Source organism: Mauremys reevesii, linkage group 7 (assembly GCF_016161935.1).
Source record: "Mauremys reevesii isolate NIE-2019 linkage group 7, ASM1616193v1, whole genome shotgun sequence".
Lineage (NCBI taxonomy): Eukaryota > Metazoa > Chordata > Testudines > Geoemydidae > Mauremys > Mauremys reevesii.
Genome location: NC_052629.1, coordinates 68,298,147 through 68,316,526, shown reverse-complemented (window position 1 = coordinate 68,316,526; position 18,380 = coordinate 68,298,147). Strand labels below are relative to the sequence as shown.

At 43.3% G+C, this 18,380-nt stretch overlaps 1 protein-coding gene across 4 annotated transcripts in view; it reads right to left on the bottom strand.

Annotated features, from left to right (window-relative positions):
* Nucleotides 1-1,259: 1,259 nt before the first annotated feature.
* Nucleotides 1,260-18,380, bottom strand: part of MARCHF8 (membrane associated ring-CH-type finger 8) — a 177,292-nt gene continuing 160,171 nt past the window's right edge. For 3 of the 4 annotated variants that reach the window (XM_039481512.1, XM_039481511.1, XM_039481513.1), the window contains exons 4-8: nt 11,695-11,774; nt 10,559-11,407; nt 8,442-8,622; nt 4,950-5,097; nt 1,260-2,573 (exon numbers count right to left, since the gene is read on the bottom strand). In XM_039481512.1, the coding sequence (XP_039337446.1) occupies nt 2,269-2,573; nt 4,950-5,097; nt 8,442-8,622; nt 10,559-11,407; nt 11,695-11,774 (1,563 nt within the window). In that variant the 3' untranslated portion in view covers nt 1,260-2,268. The remainder of the gene's footprint in view (nt 2,574-4,949; nt 5,098-8,441; nt 8,623-10,558; nt 11,408-11,694; nt 11,775-18,380) is intronic. The other variant, XM_039481514.1, reaches the window with a different exon arrangement.

The window sequence follows — 18,380 nt, the reverse complement described above, 5'->3', positions numbered from 1 at the left end:
GTATTTAACCCACCTGAGTTGATTGGCTTAACCTGTTCACCAAGCATAAAAAATACCACGTGATCTAGGTTCTAGTGAACAGACCATGGTCATTGCCAGGACATTAGGAAGAAGGGCATTCAGAAAGGGGCCCAGATAATTGCACTTTAGAATGCAGCAGACAAAGGCAACAGACTGCATGCATGGGGAGATGAGGACTGCCTAGATGGTAGAAGGGAGGATTCTTGCCTGTGTACACTGGCTGAGCGTGGAACGTCATGGCCCCAACCATAGCAACAAGTTTGTGCCAGTGCAGTGTGATAAATTGTCCAGAGACCTGCAATGTTTTAAAGCATCTCAAAAACAGGGTACATGTTATTAACAAAGACCATGGCCAGTAAGCTTGGGGGGAGTGGGAAGAGGGGAAGTGCACGTGCACACACACACACACGCTTGAGAAACCACTGGTTGATGTCCCCTTAGCATCCTCCCTCCTTTGCCTCAAAGAAATCCACAGATTTTAATCAAAAAGATCAAGACAGAAATTAATGTCACATTTTTATGGAAATTTCTCTGATCTGCAGTTTTTCCTTTCCAGTGTCCAACTATTTTCATTGGGCCAAACCCTTGCTCAGTAGGAGTTTGCCTGAGAAAGGATTGAATAAACCCTGGATAAAGACCTTGGGATTTGGTCGAATATTCCAACACGTAAACAGATTTCCTAATGAACTAAGAGGCCCAGTGCAACTCCCATTACTGTCAATAAAAAGATTCCCATTGACTTTATTGGCAGTTGGATTGGACCCAAATGGAGCAAGTCAGCTCTTAAAACTAGGAACCTTGTGCAATACCTTTTAATTATGACTTTTCCATTTCAATAATGCTGACACTATGGTCTGGTTTAATGAAGTCTGGGATTGAGATAACCTTCACCTTACTCTAGTTGAAAGAATGATTCCCTAAGAAAGCTCATGTACTTTAAAATATTTGGACAACTCTACCCAGCACTCTTCACCCTGACTCCATACATGTTCCTCTTCCCATCAAACAGTTCACACAATCAGCCATTCATGGGTTTAGAACAAACAAATCAAAATCACTCCGATCAAGGAATATATCAAAATTTGGGCTAAAACAAGAAGGTGGTTTCAACCTCAGCTATGTAGAGACAGGAGACCCTATGCAATATTTACTCCTTATTGGTTGTTTTCAACAACCCCTCTTCATGTTGTCAAATTCTTGGGTGAGTCACACAGAACACAGCATTAAAGAAGGCAAACCATTTTCAGCTGTATTTTTTTTTCTAAAGAGCTCACATTATACCAATACAGTGTCCAAGCCCCTTTGCCAGTGGCTGGAATGACAGTTACATCAGGGATATGTGCAGGTCTATCAACTATGTAGTTGATTTAAAACAAAAAAACAAACAACCCCCAGAACAGAACAACGAAACCATTACATATTAAAACAAACATTTTACACCCACTACTCTCCATTTACAAGTCACAAGTGCAATATTCTTTGGAAAATTTTCTCCTGAGAGAAAACCCCCAAGAAGCAGAGTTTTTAGTGTTATGCTGTGGGTATGCGTTGGAAACCACATTAGATTTTTGTAAGGCAATAGGTTTAGACCTAATAGGATGTAAGTGGATCAAGAGAGAGTATTAAAAAGGGGTATTTTGAAATGAGACATTCTTTCAAGTTTCATTCTCATTGGACACATACATTACAAAATAAAGACTTTAAAAAGTGCTATATGCTTTGTGAGTCCTTTATCACAATATGTAAAGCATAATCTTATAGCCGCTGCCTACGAGAAATGTTAGTGGCAGTGTTAGCGGTAGATTAGATTCTAGGTCTCTCATTCCTCTCTCTCAGCTGTTCCTCAATGTCTGAAGCCATCTTCTCATCAAGGCTTAAATTACCCCACATGCATTCTAGGATAGTTTAGAGTGAGCTGTCTTTTAAAAAGAAGCAGACTCCATGAAGCTGATGATGGTTCACACCGGACTTGCCATACTCTGACGCCTTGCCTCATCCAGTGAAGCCTCAGGTGTCTCTTTGTACAGGCCAGTCTGAGAGACGAAATATCGAGAGGTATGGAATCATGATAACATACTGACAGATATGTCAGGGGGGTAAAAAAAATGTTTTTTTTTTTAAAAAAAGTAATCCGCCAGTGCTAGGCTGTTAGCTGATTTTAAAAAGGTAGAGCAGTTTGCAGTAAACAATGATGCTTTTGATCTTCAGGAACATACAGAACCCTCACCCTTCCCCAGCCCCCAAAGATCAGACATGAAGGATTTCTGCACCACAGTCTTCAGGCTCCGTGTAATGTGAAGAGTTTGTATCCGAATGGTGGACCCCAAGCATTTCTTTATTTTCAACATTTGGCTCCATTAATGCAGGTTTTTCAAAGATACTCTTTTTGCTAGTTTCTGGACAGTTCTGTACATATATTACTCGGTTATAAGCCTTAAGTCTCTTCCACAGCTGTACATACACTTTGCACTGGACATACATGAACAGAAGTCCTCCAGTGAAGCCAATAGCCACAACTACCAGCTTAGTCCAAAATGGCCACTCTAGAATCCCTAGAGGAAAGGAAAGGACCACATTAATATTAGTTAGGCTGCACAGTATCCTTTAAATCAGAGACACAGAATAGGCCACAATCAGAATCTCACATGCAAACCCATCTGAATTTGGGTTAAAATCCTTGGCAGTACTGTATGAGAGCAAACTGATGTGATCACTCCCAGGTTCCTTTATTATTATTGATAAGATGCCATAGGTGTACAGGGCACTTTACAGAAGAGGTAAGTCAGGTCCCGGACTTGAGCAGCAGCTAGTCCAATTCTCAAAGTCCACAGGGTGCAAGCGTGGTAGGCAGTTCTCTTTAAAAGTACACCGTTTTCTGTCACAGGGTTTGTTTAATGCAAACAGTTCTTGTTATACCAACAGTTATGTTCTCGTTTTTGAAAGCTTGTCAGTTCCAGTTAACAGGTCTGTTCACACTCAACCCCCCTGCTTTACTCTGTGTACAGCCCACTGGGAGTACTACCCCCTACAGGGTATAACTAGCAGCTCGCAAACTGTTCAGTATCCTTTATACCTCTTCCTGCCCACTCAGTGATCACACAACATATGGATTCACAGGCTTTGAGGCTGAAAGGGATCATCTAGTCAGACCTCAGGCCTAGCACAGGCAAGACAGCTTTACCTAGTAGTCCCTACATCTAGCCCAATAACTTGGAGTTGAACTACAGCATCTCTTTTAGAAAGAGACGTCCAAGCTTGATTTAAAGGCTGCAAATGGTGGAGAATTTACCACATCCCTTGGTAAGCTTACCCTCGCTATGAAAAATATGCAGTATTATTTTAGTTTGAATTTGTCCCTATTGGACGTCCAGCCAGTGGATCTTGCTATAGCTCTGTCTGCTAGATTTAGAGACCATTAGTACTGCATACCTTCCCCAGCGTAGGTACTATACATATCAACCCTCTCCATTACTGGCTGGTCAGAGGCATTGCAGGAAAGACCATGACATCACGCTGATCCATCCATTGTCAAGTTTAATGGAGAATCAACAATACTGTAACAAATCCATGACCTCCTCAGATACCACATCTGTCACTGTGCTGCACACACATGACCATTCAGAATTGCTCAGCAGTGGCATGCACAGAACTCAGATTCTCTTGCTCGAAAAGCACAGGACCCTGCCACTTGGTTACTAATGCAATCCCATTAGCTGTTAGCAGTATAGGACCTATGCCACGCAGCCCAGCAGTTCCGATTCTGTCCAACGGAGGCAGTGGTGCTTGCACGCACGCATGCACACACATGTGCACTAGCCAGCTTACTGTAGTACTCATCAGATTGCTCATTTCATTTGAATTCTGAAACGGAGTACAGTACTAAGTACTGAATATTCATGCTATTCCTATTTATGCTCATCTAAAATATTTATCTGACCTGAAGGCTGTATATGTTTGAAAGCATATGCTTTTCATAAGCATATTGATCCCTTGCATTAAAAGGCCAACAATTTCCACTACGCCCATAGATGATGCTGTCAGATGGAAGAGAGACCAGAAGCTTTCATTCAAAGCAGCCTCTTTGCTGAACAAAAATCAAGTACAATCAAACTACAACTGAAAATGAAAAATGACAGTAAGTCATGAAAATGTATATTTTGAAGAGTGGCTGCACTCTGAAAAGAGAGTGTAAAATGACTCTGGGCTTCCAAGTTTATTGATGCTCAATTATTTCCACAGCAAATGTGCTTTGCTTACAAGGAAAAACATGGGTTATATGTTTTTGTTTTATTTTTAACTGCTAGCCCTTCAAATGCAACCTGAGATCTAAGAGTCAGGCTACATTCTTTGTGGTTCCTGCATCACTGCCAGGAACAAAATTTCAGCAGGACAAATTCTGTCTTTAGTGACTACTGTGTCAACGCATCATGTAACTGATTGGACTTTAATATACAATTCTCTTACTGATGAACAAGGAGGAGCTGAATCCAGCTCCCTCTCTTTTTAGCTGTGCTAGCGCTGCAGGGCTACTAGGAATAAAAAGCAGGAAACACTTAGGCCTTGTCTACACAGGATTGGTACCAGTTTAAAAATAGATTTAGTTAAAGCAGTGCAACTTTGTGTGTGAACACTTGTATTGGTTTAAAACTGGTTAGACTGGATTAGCTCGCAGCTATACATTTTATTGGTGCAAACTAAACTGATAAGCCAGGTTTAAATTGATTTAAGAATGTCCACACACAAAGTTGCACTAGTTTAACTAACCTGGTTTAGAATCACACCTTTAGTTAAAATGGTGCAACTTCAGGCCTTATTTTAATTACTAAAGCCAGAGATCTGACAGTTTATAAAAGACATCTTCTTGCTCAACAGATCTGCCTCTTTGCATTCAGAGTCACTTAAATAAGAAACAAAATAAAGTAACATACCAGTAGTCTGTCCCTGTTTAATCTCTTCAGCAGTCCTGTCTATAAGGACATACAGAGACCACACGACGCAGGTGATGGCAATGATATGGAATGTTACAGAGCACATGATCTTCCTCCTCTCACTGGCCGTCATCTGTAACTTCTCCCACTAGCAAGAAATCCAGAAGGCAGAGCAAGCGGTTAGAGGTTTGTGGAAGCGAGAGCAGTGGATGAAAGGAACACTAGTGAACACACCTGACAGGCAGAGGCTGTTTTCCTCACAGCACACAGAAGCATTTCTTTTTAAAAGTCATTATGTCAGGTAGTTGCCGCAACCCACTAGTCCATACATCAGGGTGGAAGTTCAAGCAGTAGTGACTAGCACTCCAGTTTCTCCCTTGTGACTTTTGGCTCCAATCTTACTCCCATGACTTCAGTGGGAGCAGGAGCAGGTCTTAACAATAAATCTCTGTGCTGGGCGTCCATGCACTGCTGCTGCTTATGTGCTTGTACACACTCCAGTGGTGCAGCAGGGCTCGGGCTGATCCCAACCCCAGTTTTGTACAGTCTAAGCAACACTGCCTGTTAAGGGTGCCCACCACTCTGTGGCCAAACAAGAGGTGGGGGGCACCAGCAAAGTATGACTGGCAAAATGGTAGTTGCTCAGAAAGGTTTGGCAGCACTAATATAAAAACACTGCTATAGAAATGAATGGGCGAGCCACTGGTCAGTGTGGGTTACATGCCTGTCTCTGTACCCAACCCACAGAGAATAGGAGTCTGTTACAGCCCCCAGGTGTATAGCTTGACTTTAGTTCAAGCAATGGAAACTGATGCTTTTAGGTCTAGGTATTCAGTGTGTACGCACTAGGCTATTTGATCAAACAATGGAAGTTGCTACCTATGTTTTATATTCAAGTGCATTAATGCGGAACCACATTTTCCCTCTGAATAACCAGTAGAGACAATGAGATGAAGTACCATCTGAAATGCCCAGATGTATGCCGATTACCAAGCCGTCAATGATTCTGTTATAGTCCCATTAGAAACCACAACGTTTTGGCCATTACTAAGTAGGAAGGATGCAAAAAAATTAGACATTTTTACAGACATTTACCAACTACTGGTAATCACTCGAAAAAGGCTTTTATTTTTGATGCATTTGAGAATGGGTCTGGCATTTCAGTCTCATATTCACACTAGACAAACCCTTCACACACCTTCTCTATGTACACTGTGAGCTACGCATAGTCTCTTCTCCGTTACGGCTATGCAATTTGAATTTGGCCTACAGAGCTTACAGCAGAGAAAAAGAAGCTTGAGGCTTCCCAACCACAACTCCCATGAGGCACCGTGGCAGCATTTCCAAATCAAAATATTTGTGTGTTTGGCCAAATATTTCAGTTACCAAATTCTGCCAAAAATCATTTTTACCTGTGGAAAACTTAGACTAAAATGATTTTTTATTTCATTTTCATAAAAATTTTCCATGGAAAAAACTCCCATGTTTTGACCAGCTCTACTTCATAAGCTGGGTTGTTGTTTCCTAGCTCTGTTGGAAATCTCGGACTCTCTCCTTACGGGGTCAATGGGCCAAACACTTTACAGACCTGATTCATGACTGCTTTATCCCCACTGGGACTTAAACCTGGGATGATCAGTTTGGTTCTTATGCTACTGGCAAGCACCACGCCTATATTTTGGCCTTCTCTTGTTCACAGTCCAGCTACAGGTTATTTTCTCCTGATTGACAGGATACAATACAGGAGGAGTTGAGGATGAGGTGTCAGCTTGACTGCGGTTTGAATCTCAGGAATTTTTGAGGGCTAATTCCATTTTGTTTGTTTGTGTTCCCTCCTCCCCGTCTCCCCTGTTTATGGTTCTGTCATGATCATTTTTGGCACCTGGTTTCTTCATAATAGATTAAATTTTCAGAAATGATGAGTGGATTTTGGATACCTCCCTTTTTGGGTGCCCAATGTGGTATGTCTCACAGGGACCAGATTTTTAGAAAATGCTGAGCATCCACTCAAGGTGTTCCAAATTTGACACCCCAAAAAACTGAGATGCCCCAAACCACTAGCCAGTTTGTTAATTTAGACTATTGTGTTTTTATCCATGCCTTTATTTATTTATTTTGGTCTTCTTTGGGGTCCGACATCAGAGATGGCCATAGCATGACCTGCAGGCCCAATGGCACCCAGGATGTTCTACAGTGCAGCTCACAGCTAACTTCCTCCCTAATAAGGAGGCATGGCTGGGAGAAACGACAGGTCCCAAAATGCAGGTCTCCATCGTGATCCAAGAGGTCTCTGTTCAGAACAGCATCATGTCCTGAGCTATATATTTTGCAGACTGCACTTCTGTATTAAAGATGAAGGTGGCTGAAATCTGCTCCATTTTCTGTAGATAAGTAGTGGCTTTGGGATCCTGGCCAACAACCATTATAGCCCTTGGATGGTTACACTTTGGACTCCCCATCCTAGTGATTTTTTTTGCTTTTTTGCTTATTCTTGTCCCAGACTGAGGTTACTTTTATTAACCTCAAACATGGGCAGGCACAGCGCGATTTGCCAGTGCTAAGAATATTAGTGGCTCCTATCCAGAAATCCTGCTGGTGAGCATCAACTTTGCCTTTGAAAGACAGAGGTATTTGAGATAGGAAAATGGATACCAGACACAACAATGGACAGATCCTTGTGTTCTTCAGTATCGGTAAGGTAAGTCAATGGGTGTATAGATGGCAGAAGGTGTTAAATAAAAGCTGTTGGTATTAGCAAATTGAAGTAGTAAAATGTTACTATGTATGTTCAGTGCAAAAAAGAAACAAAACATTGTTTTTCTGGGTGAATTTCATTGCACCATAAATAAGATTTTGGCTTTAAAAAAATAATTTGCTACATTATTATTTTTTATGTAACCAAAGGACTTCAATTGAATCATTTTACAAATAAATATGAAAAATACAGAGCCTACAATTCTCACATGTTCAAGAAAATTGATAAACCATATGGGCAACAGTACAGCAAATTCTGTGCTTTAGAGTGGGTCTCAGCTCTGAAAGGTGACTGTAGAAATGGTAGGTCCTAACAAAACAGATCAGTTCCTGGTGTACTTTCAGAGTTACAGCTGCTGGCTTTGCTGACTACAATAAATGTTTCCTCCTTTTTATTCCTGTTAGCCCTGCGGAGCCAACCCAGTCACTGGAGAGGAAAATGGATTCTTTTCCGGCTTGGGCAGCATCAACAGGATTGTCAATTAAGTTCTGAAAGCAGATTCCTTATTACTGGTGATGCATGAAACCCAAAAAAATCCAGCTTGACTCTCAGATCCCAGGTTGCATTTTCACGTAGAAAATACAGATTTATAAAACTGAGCAGACTGTATATGGAATCACTGAGGGATGATAAGCAAGGAGTCCCACTGTGCCATGTTTAAAAAAAAGAGTCACTTTTCCGAGCAGTGCCACACTTTTAAGGCAAACTATTTCTTTGGAACCAGTCCTTGGACCTACCTTTCGTAGGGGCTTTAATTTGGTCTCCATGATGAACTCATACTTGCAGAGTTCACAACATCGGGTGTCTGAGCTCTTGATCCACTGCTGCAGGCAGGCTTGGTGCACAAAATGAAGACTTCCTGTGCAGTGACAGGGGGTAATCAAAGGGCTCTCCTCATCTCCTTCACAGTGACATATCCTGAATCAGGAGCAAAGCAGCTCATTAGAAGGCAGCAGCAGAGACCGGGAAAACCAAAACAACGTAGGGGAGGCTTTTAACATTTGTGATCACGCACGGTCAACCAATGCAGATCCCAAACGACATACATTTCAAACAAAGACATTTATCAATAAGAAAAACCAACAAATAAAATAAAATACGACACACAATAACTGAGCACAAACACTGCTAACTACACAATTTCTCTCTAGCTCACTGAGCAGACACACAAGGTCTGAAAGAGATTTGGTAATGAAAAGAGAAAGAACAGGGTAAGAAATTACAACACATCATCTTGTCTACCAGAACAATAGTACTTTACTGAGAGTGGCATTTAAGCAGTACGGACACTTCCCATGTCAGAACATGCTCACAGAGGTGTAAACCTAACTGTGGTTTACAATTAAAAAAAAACAAAACAAAAAACCAGAAATCACCACACCCACACAAACTCCACAAGAACATGAAGGGCTAACCTACGAGGCCTGGATCTTGCCTTCTGGGACGGATTATTTCTAGTAAAAGTTACCAAGAGATGGACTCAGGCTGCAAAGCTATGGTCTGACTCTTGCCAAAGTTGGGAATGTTTAGATCTTCTGCCCATCTCTACTCACTCACTTTGTAATGTCTGCCAATGACAGCTACAGTAAGGTTCCCCATATTCCCTACCAATTAACCTAGCGGGCACTGAGTAACTCCTCTCCCAATACATTGCCATTCCAAGGTACTGCAGTTCCAATTCCATTTCAAGCTCCAGTTAACAGAGACACTTGGTTCTGCATATTGCCACGGAAGCAGATGGATAATTAATTTCCTATGAGGTTGTTTTAAAAAGTTAGTGAAGAATAACACTGGGGACACAAGTGCAGAAGGTCAATGAGGATGGGGCCAATATCTTCTGGAGCGTCCCACCTACCCACTGTTGGAATCCCTTGTTGAGTCCCTGTGACCCAGCTGCTAGTTCGCACCCTGACTGCTGGCTGAGGAGCCAGGTGGTGAAGGTAAGTGGGCTGGTAAGTATCACTGGGGCCCAGGGATGAGAACCAGCAATGAGGTGGATTGTGCTGAACAAAGGGGCAGGGTGAGTAGCATTGGGGAGGCAGGTGGTAACAGGGAAGGAGTCAGGAAGCAGGGGATACATTATGGGCCTATGCAGGGGTTGGGTTACTTGTAGGGGAGAGTGAAGAGTTGGAGAGGATGATTGGTAGGAGAACAGGGGCCAATTCTCACTATACCGAGTGCCTACCCAAAACCAGGCTGAGGCAGAGTGGCAGACTCTGCACCTGGATGAGGGGACAGAGCTAGGTAGCTGCCTCTGATGGGGCTTTATATCTTCTGGATCTGGTTAAGTTTCTGCAGCGGCACAGTCCATCCAGACCACACCTCACTTGTTTGGCCCCACATGATGGACACGCATCAGGGCCACGTTCTGGCTCATCGCTAACAGCCAGCCCTTGAAGTACGCTTTTCACCTGAGGCCCTTTATGAACAGATACATGGAAATAAACAGAAAAGCTTTACCAAAAAAAATCATACATAGGTTGATCAAATCTGGGAAGTGACACTTAAATGGCCCATTTTCCAATGACCGTCAGCAAAGCACATTGCTCTTTAAGCTAAGAAAGTTCAGCTTGGCCTTTAATATGTGTAGCTGATTCTCTCAGATATTCCTGGGTTTGGCACCAATAAAACCACCTTGGAACGCGGAGCTGTGAAACAAATTGCTTTGGGTTGCAAAGAATTTATTGACTCAAAGGGAAGCTTCCACTTAGCGGACTAATAAAGCATTGGAAAAACAGCAGGCCTCAAACTGCACATATTAAAGCAAGGTGAGAGAACACAAAGGCAGAGAAAGCAGAGCAGGTCACCGCCGAGTGTGGGAGGGGGCGGAGGAAGGTGTTCTCTGTAAACCAACCTGCAGGCATCCCCCGACGTGGACACAGGGGAAAGAGGGGGGAATTTTTCTGACAGGGGAGAAGGGCAGTCTAGGTCACTGTCTTTCTCAACTGAACAGAGTGGTGCCCGCAGCTCTTTTGATTTCAACCTCACGGAGGCACTGTCCTCAAATACGTCGTCATCCCCCATGTCATCAGAGCAGAAGCCTGTGCTTTCCACCAGCACGCTGGAGGATTTTGCAGTTTGGAAGTGGCTCGGATAGCTCTCTAGTTCATGGAACTTATGCAGGCTGCTGGCACTCGAGCTGTGGGAGAAGGAAAAGAGGTAGCGCAGCAGCTTTTTGCTTCTTGATGATGTCTCATTGTCCACCTTGTCATCCAGGAGAGGTATATGCATCGCATGGTGGTTCTCGGCTGCTCCCGATGCGCTCGAGTAGGTGGTGGAAAGAGACGGCATGTAAGAATGTTTAGAATTGCTAAAAGAAGGCCTGAGATTGAGCGATTTCTTCTCTTTCTGATTAAATCTGTTAATCCTTAAACACTGCTCCTGTGTCAGGGTCAGTTTGCCTTCAGAGCACGTTCGCTCCCCATAGTTAGAGCCCTCTGTGGTGCTGTGTGCCTTCTGGTCCATGTCGTTGAGGGACTTGGAAAATTTAAGAGCTCGGGTGGCTTTTGCATTTTTAACAGACTCGAGCGCATGGACCCAATCCTGCCCATGGGAGTTTCTCTTTGATGCCTGTAACGTGTCCTGACAGATTACTGTCACTGAGACCCCTTGTGTCAGAGAATTCTGGCAGTGAGGATTTTTCAAGACAACAGCAGACTGCACTGGACTGTGATGACAACATTCAGAAAATACTGCACTGGAACTGCATGCAGAACAGTGGAATAAAAGCACAGAAAGTAAAAACAATTATACAAGAGAACACGTATAATCAAAGTGAAGAAACAAGAATTATGGCTAGTGTGGGGATGGTAAACACAGCAAGCAAACAGTAGGTGGATCCCATGGAGCAAGGCTAGACAGTATTCGAGAGAAACAAATGGGACATTTAGAATCAGAGCCTTAGATTGCTTACTTCCTGGTGTACATGATTTTTTCATAAATTGGTCCTTGTACAGGCCCCACTGCAGCTCTACAAACAACAAACATTACCTGCAGATGTCCTGATTGGATGGCGTAACAGAAGTCCGAGAGAAGCTATGAGGAGCAGAAACGGAGGTTGGACTGCCAGCCTGCAATAAAAAATGACAGGTCAGCTTTTTATGTGGCACCAGTCTTTAGTATCAAACACAGTATCTGGGGGCAGATACTGCATCAGATCCAATGCTCTTGGGTTAGCTGTAGATGTGTGAGGCTTGTGGAGACAAGTACTGAATGTCAAAGAGCTTAGTTTGACTAATGAGTGTACACCATCACAACTCTTGGAAGAGGTATTAATATATCTGGAGCATGCCTCTTAACACCAAAATGCAACCTTCTCTGGGGTGGAACCTGGCAGCTTTTAAACTCTATAAAGAACAACAGTTCAGGAAATGAAGAATGCCATATTCATTCAAAGAAGGAATCAGACAGGGAGAGAGTATTTACCTAATTAGGATTTAGCTAGCACACAGGAGCTAACACTGCTATTTGAAAATACCACGGGACTTTTAATGACGACAAGAGGCCAGGGCCTTGGCTTTCTAAGAGTCAGGCCATCAACACTCCAGTATCCCAGACACCATTGTGGGGCATATGTTCAGTACCAGCTTCCAGGAAAGAGCGCCCCATGCTGACTCAGACCCCTCCCTGATGTGCTCTTTATACTTTGAGGTTTTATATTCTGGGTTTACACTGACAGAGCCTCCCATCTGTGTGGAGGCAAACCCTGGTGGCACTTAGCTTGTGGAGACCTGACAAGATCACAGCCTGAAATGCAACAGCTGAAGAATCCAGAGTTCTGCTCACCCAAATGAAAAATAAAGATCATCCATTTGGGCTGAAATTAAGAGAGGGAAAATTTAGGCTGAATCTCAGGAAAAGCAACAGACTAGACTGTGGAATAATCAACATGGGGAAGTGGTAGACGCTCCAGCATCTGGCACATTTAAAACTGGAATGGCAAAAACTCTAACAGAAATACAGTATGGAGTATTCTTGCCCTGGCAGGGAATAGGACCACATGACCTAACATTCATGTATTGGTGAATGTGAAATGTTTCCACCATTCTGAAGTTTCCTGTGAATCTTCAGATAAAGGAATCGGGTATGTGTAAACTCTATGTACATGGGTAACCCATAGGCAGATTCCCCTACATTCCATGGCTGAAGAATTTGCTGTGTACTTTGACCCTTGCTGTAGAGTTGTGCTCTAGAATCCCAACTTTTATTTAAAAGTAAAATTATGTTTCTAGCCATTTTGGTTGCAAAGCAAAGCTTGAAAACCTGAACAGTGCATTGTCATCTGCCTGAGTCTGCAGACAGCCTGAAAAAAAAAAGAGTTTTGAAAGGAGCTAAATGCCCCATTCATCTCAGTGGGGTGCTAACTCTGAAGCCAAAAGATGACAATTTAAAATGACAGCACTAATGCTTTCATTGTTGAACCTTTAGCAGAAACATCCAGTTAATATGCTTGACCACAATCTCAGACTGCCTCACATTTCTACATTTCTTCAACTACCAGATACCTCAACTGCCCCTTATCCAGCTGCCAAAACTCGAGCTTCCCAATGGAAACTTTTGCAATGCAGTTCTGCAGGGACAGTACAAAAATCTTTGTCATATAAAAACTAAAAATGTGGGACAGAGTTAAATACACAGTTTACTATCAAAATATATAGCACAGGGGCTACTGTACTGAGTGTAATATTCAATCCCATATTTAATTTATTAAAAGCTTCTGTGGTACATTTAAAATGAAGTTGCCACAAGCTTTAGGAATTTTACTGCAGAATTTAGGTTCAGCTTGCCACAGAGTATGCATTACTTTACTTATAGATAGATGAGTATCCTACAGAGAGGGTGACCTATAAAATAATAGTCACAGAAAACATCTGGCCAAAATCTGTTTGAATTACATTAAGGGTGTGACAAACCAACAAACTGTACATCAATAGTTGGTTATATTAGCTTTGCCCTGGGGACCATGGCTCATATATTTTATATTATGTGAATCAACACCCTGGTAATAGAGTGAGTCCTCACCTACACGTGTTGAGGTGAGTTCAAGACAGTGCCAGATGTTTTTTGGAAATTCTTTAGTTTTGTCTCTTTGTTTTACTGCCTTAGCATCAACTTCAAAACAGGTTTTTCTCAGACATTAAATGTTCTTGTCACCCAACATGATTTTTTTGTGATCATTGTGGTTGTTTTTCAAAAACACCACCACCACCACATCAGTGTGGAAGCTGACATTTGGATCTGCAGTAATTATGCAAATGTGCATTAATGAGATTTTTTAAAATGCTGTAGGACATATTTAGCAAGCTTTTAAAAACAAAATATTGACCCAATGGAACAGCACACTACACTCTGCCTTGGAAACACAAATGCAGATGTTGCTGGAAGCATAGGCGTTTACTCAAGAGATAAACACATCTCAGGCTCTTGAAAGAACAAGATATAAGAAGTATCTGGCAATATGGACTCTGGATACAGGACCGAATCCCGGCTCTGCTTCCCATGGAAGGAAGGACCATGCAAACATCCTCGTAGAGAAGTGAGACTCACTGGCACACTGCCTCCTGCTGGTCATCCTGGGAATTAGCTCTTGTCCAGCTCAGAGTGCCCTCTGCTGGCCGGTGGCTCACCTGCCTCAGGCCCCCATGTCCCTCCCGGACCACGATGCCCCTTACCCTCGGGTTCTGCCCACCACAGTACCCCAGACGCTGGGTCTCCCCTCCCAGGGGAACCTCCAACCCTCTATCCCCCCCTTGCCTCAGTGGCTACTGCCAGTCATTATCTAGCCCCTGTTCACTGGGGCAGACTGCAGTGTAATGGCCACTCATCATTGGCAAGGGGGGCTCGAACCTGCTGCCTTTCCCTGCAGCCCAGTACCTCTCTAGGCCTTCCTGTCAGGCCACAGCCTGGGAGCTTGCCAGGCCTGAAGTCCCCAGCACTGTTCTGTCCACGGTACCCTTTGCTCCTTCAGGCAGCTAGGTCCATCTCTCTCCAAAGCTGCCTAGAGAGAGACTCTTCCAACTTCTGGCCCACAACCCTCTTGTCAGGGACAGCTGGGCCCTAACTGAGCTGGACACAGCTGTGGCTGCTGCTCCAATCAGCCTAGCTTGGCTGTTTTAACCTCTTTCCCCCAGCCCTCCCCAGGGCAGCCCTCCACCCAGGGCTGTTTTAACCCCTTCAGGGCTGGAGTGGGGTGACCATCCTGCTACAGTCCTACAATGTCTGTGTGGGCTCAGGACGGGCCTGGCCCACACCTAAGGTTTCTGGGCATGGTGCAGAAGGGATGAAGAGACTCTACACTCACTCCATGGGCTGTTTGAGGATGGGGAGACCATTAACCCTCAGACGGCTCTCCATGGGGCCCACAGAGGTTATTCTCGTGGGGGAGCAGGGAGAGGGTGCAGAAAAGGGAGTAGTATGCCCTCCCTCCCCCCCTCCCCCCCAAAAAAACCTAAACAGAAACAAAATGGCAAGAGAGGGGTCTGGAGGATGGGGACTTTGCTGTGGGTTGTGTTCTTCCCCTCCACCCAGGCTGGAGAGAAGGGGTTTGTTTCTTCACTCCGATGGGCCCTGAACCCCTCTCCATTCAGGGCCACCAACTGGGAGAGATTGCTGCCTTGGGCCACGTGGTTCAGTCGTCTCCTTGGGTGTCAATCAGCCCGGCAGGACCCACACCTGCACAGAATTGGGGATGCTCACTACTTTCCTGACATCATTACCCAGAATCCAGGTGAGGCAGTCAGTCTAGTGCTTGGGAAAGGGAAGGGTTGGGGGGACCTTATATGACTGACCCTGAAGAGGAAGAGGCACCAAAGTTTGATTAGCCACCTGTAGACAGAAACCAACCAGGCTGCTCCATCTGGCTTCAGGCCACGGAGGCACCAGGACCAATCACCTGGCCCATAATTTGCAACCCGCAATGGTAACTAGGGGTCTAGCGTGCTTCAGTAAAGGATGCTAGACAGGGCCAGGCTGACTTTACAACAGTGACCACTTTAGTCCCTATGGCAATTTTTGTCTGAACAGAGGACCTCCCGCCCCTACGTTGTAGGACAGTACTGGTATGCACTGTTTGTTGCTGCTCCCTTCCCCAGAGGAGGCTGCATCTCAATGGTGCTGGATGCATACAAGGCCCAATTCTGCAAACCCTTAATGGCAGAACTCCCAGTGAAAGCAAGATCAAGCCCAAAGTTTGTGCAATGCTTTGGCTCTAGTGCAATGTAAAATATTATTGATGAGTTATAAACCCCTCAAAAGAGAGACGGATAGTAGAAATGCTGGTCTTATTCCAGGTTCAACTGCATGAGTGGAAAACCTAAAACTATCCAAGTGAGGCTCTAAGAGGCTGTGAAAGCCAAAAATGGGCAGAAACACTTACATTAAAATTCTCTCTTTGCACCAACTCAGCTAAACTAAAAATGAACACTTCAATCAAAACTTCCTGATTGGCCCCCCCACTGTGGGACAGAAAGTGCTGCAGAGGCATCGTGCTACACAGAGTGTAAATGTAATCCTGAGACCGCGATCCTGCACAAAAATACCACATGACCAAAAAATTAAAGACTGTATTGTAATGCACATGTACATACAACTTAATTGTGGCATTTACTGATTTCTGAGTGTTTCTCTTTGCAAGCTTAATGTCTGAAGCTCGGTTTCATTTCTTAAATCTTCCCAAATGATATTCCATCTGCATGTGAGAAATTTTATTCATTTTTCTTATGCAAAAATCCACAACTGCAACAGAACATGGAGAAACTATCCATTAATTAACTTTCAACTTTCAAACACATGCGTACATTGAACCAAAAGAATCCTGGGATATTGTACATTCAAAAAGAAATCTACTATGGTACAATAAAAAACAGAGGATATGCACAAAGTACATTTTTTCTACTCTTAGAACTCAGTCAAATCTAAGCAGATTGTCACTGATATAAGTACCTGTTTTTCAGGAAACGTCCCTGTCAAATTTCAATCTCTAAAGTGCAAGAAAGCTTGAAAAAGCTTGTAATGGAAAAAGGTGTATTCCCCCCCCCCCCTTCCTATGGAAAAACAGCAGGACTGTTTTTGCTCAAACTCCCCACCAAACACAAACCAAACCAAAAATAAATTTAACCTCAGAAAGTGAACAGACCTAGAAATTTTCAGTAATTTGAAAGATAAAAGTTTGAGGACATTATAAACAACTGAAAGAGACCCTTTTGAATATAAATACTTAGAAAACCTTAACAACAGTATCAGAGGGGTAGCCATGTTAGTCTGGTTCTGTAGAAGCAGCAAAGAATCCTGTGGCACCTTATAGACTAACAGACGTTTTGCAGCATGAGCTTTCGTGGGTGAATACCCACTTCTTCGGATGCAAGCTTGAAGAAGTGGGTATTCACCCACGAAAGCTCATGCTGCAAAACGTCTGTTAGTCTATAAGGTGCCACAGGATTCTTTGCTGCTTTAACAACAGTGTAGCTGCTGCTACTTACTCCAGCTTTTATTCACGTTATAGTATGTCTCTAAGTATTATTAGTTAAAATACATACAATAGCTGGTAGTATTTTTCAAAGCATTCTTGACTGTATTAGGTTTTTTGTTATGCTGACATCACAGCGCATATCCTACATATAAAAGATCTCATCATTAACTCCAGTTTTATATGGTTTTACTGCATTGACTTCAGTGCACTTGCTCCTGATGAACACCAGTTTCTGTGAGAGGAGAATCAGATCCAGAGCACCTAGAACGAATACTGGGAATTAAATTAGCAAACTGCTCCATATTGCCACATCGGTGTCCCACAATAACTCAGAAGAAAGGTCAGCACGTGGCGAATAGTGTATCTCAACATTCCAATCTGATGCAATTCAGCAAGGTCAGCGTGTAATCTCCAGTGTTGTTACTCAGGTAATCACAGTGAGTTTGAACGTGATAATCCGTTGAAGCCCAGTTAGTTCTGGGATCACAATTAGAAAGAAGCCTGCAATAGCCTCTAATTCTAATTCCCTTTTCTCCTCTGAACAATCCTGTTAGCAAAGGAACTTGGCACCTTTTTTACAACTAAGTGCTGCACATCTGACCAGTCAAATCTCCGCCTCCCCAAACCAAACCAAAGCAATTTTCTTTGTAGTGCATGATATAGATCTGGCTATGGCTAAGGAATATTCCTAATTATCTACTCCTCTAAGTAGGTGACTGCTTACAGTACTGTTGTCCCACTTTAGCCTGTGCTTTGGTAATAGTAATTATCCCTAGCGTTAAAGAACAGCTCTTGTCATATTCAAACAAAATGATCAAGTTACTCATTGAAGACACAGTTAAAAACAAACCCAGCCCCAGGGTAATTCATCCATTGATTAAAAATGTGGTATGAAGTAGGTGAAGTTTTTTCCCACACCTGCCAATGCTGCCGTATGTAGTTGCAACAGCAGGCAAAAATCTTAGTCCTTTTTATTATTTATGTTACAGTGACACTTGAAGCGTGAAAGGAGACTAGGGTCCTAATGTGCTAGGTGCTGTATACATCTGTGGTGAGACACCTTCCCTGCTCTAATCTAAATAGGAAAAATAGAGACAAAGCGTTAGGGAAAGGAAGCGTCATTGCGTCCCTGCTTTAGAGATGAAGAACTGAGGCAAGCAGAGATTAAGCAACACAGAAAGTTACAAAGGAAGTCTATAGCGGGGCCAAG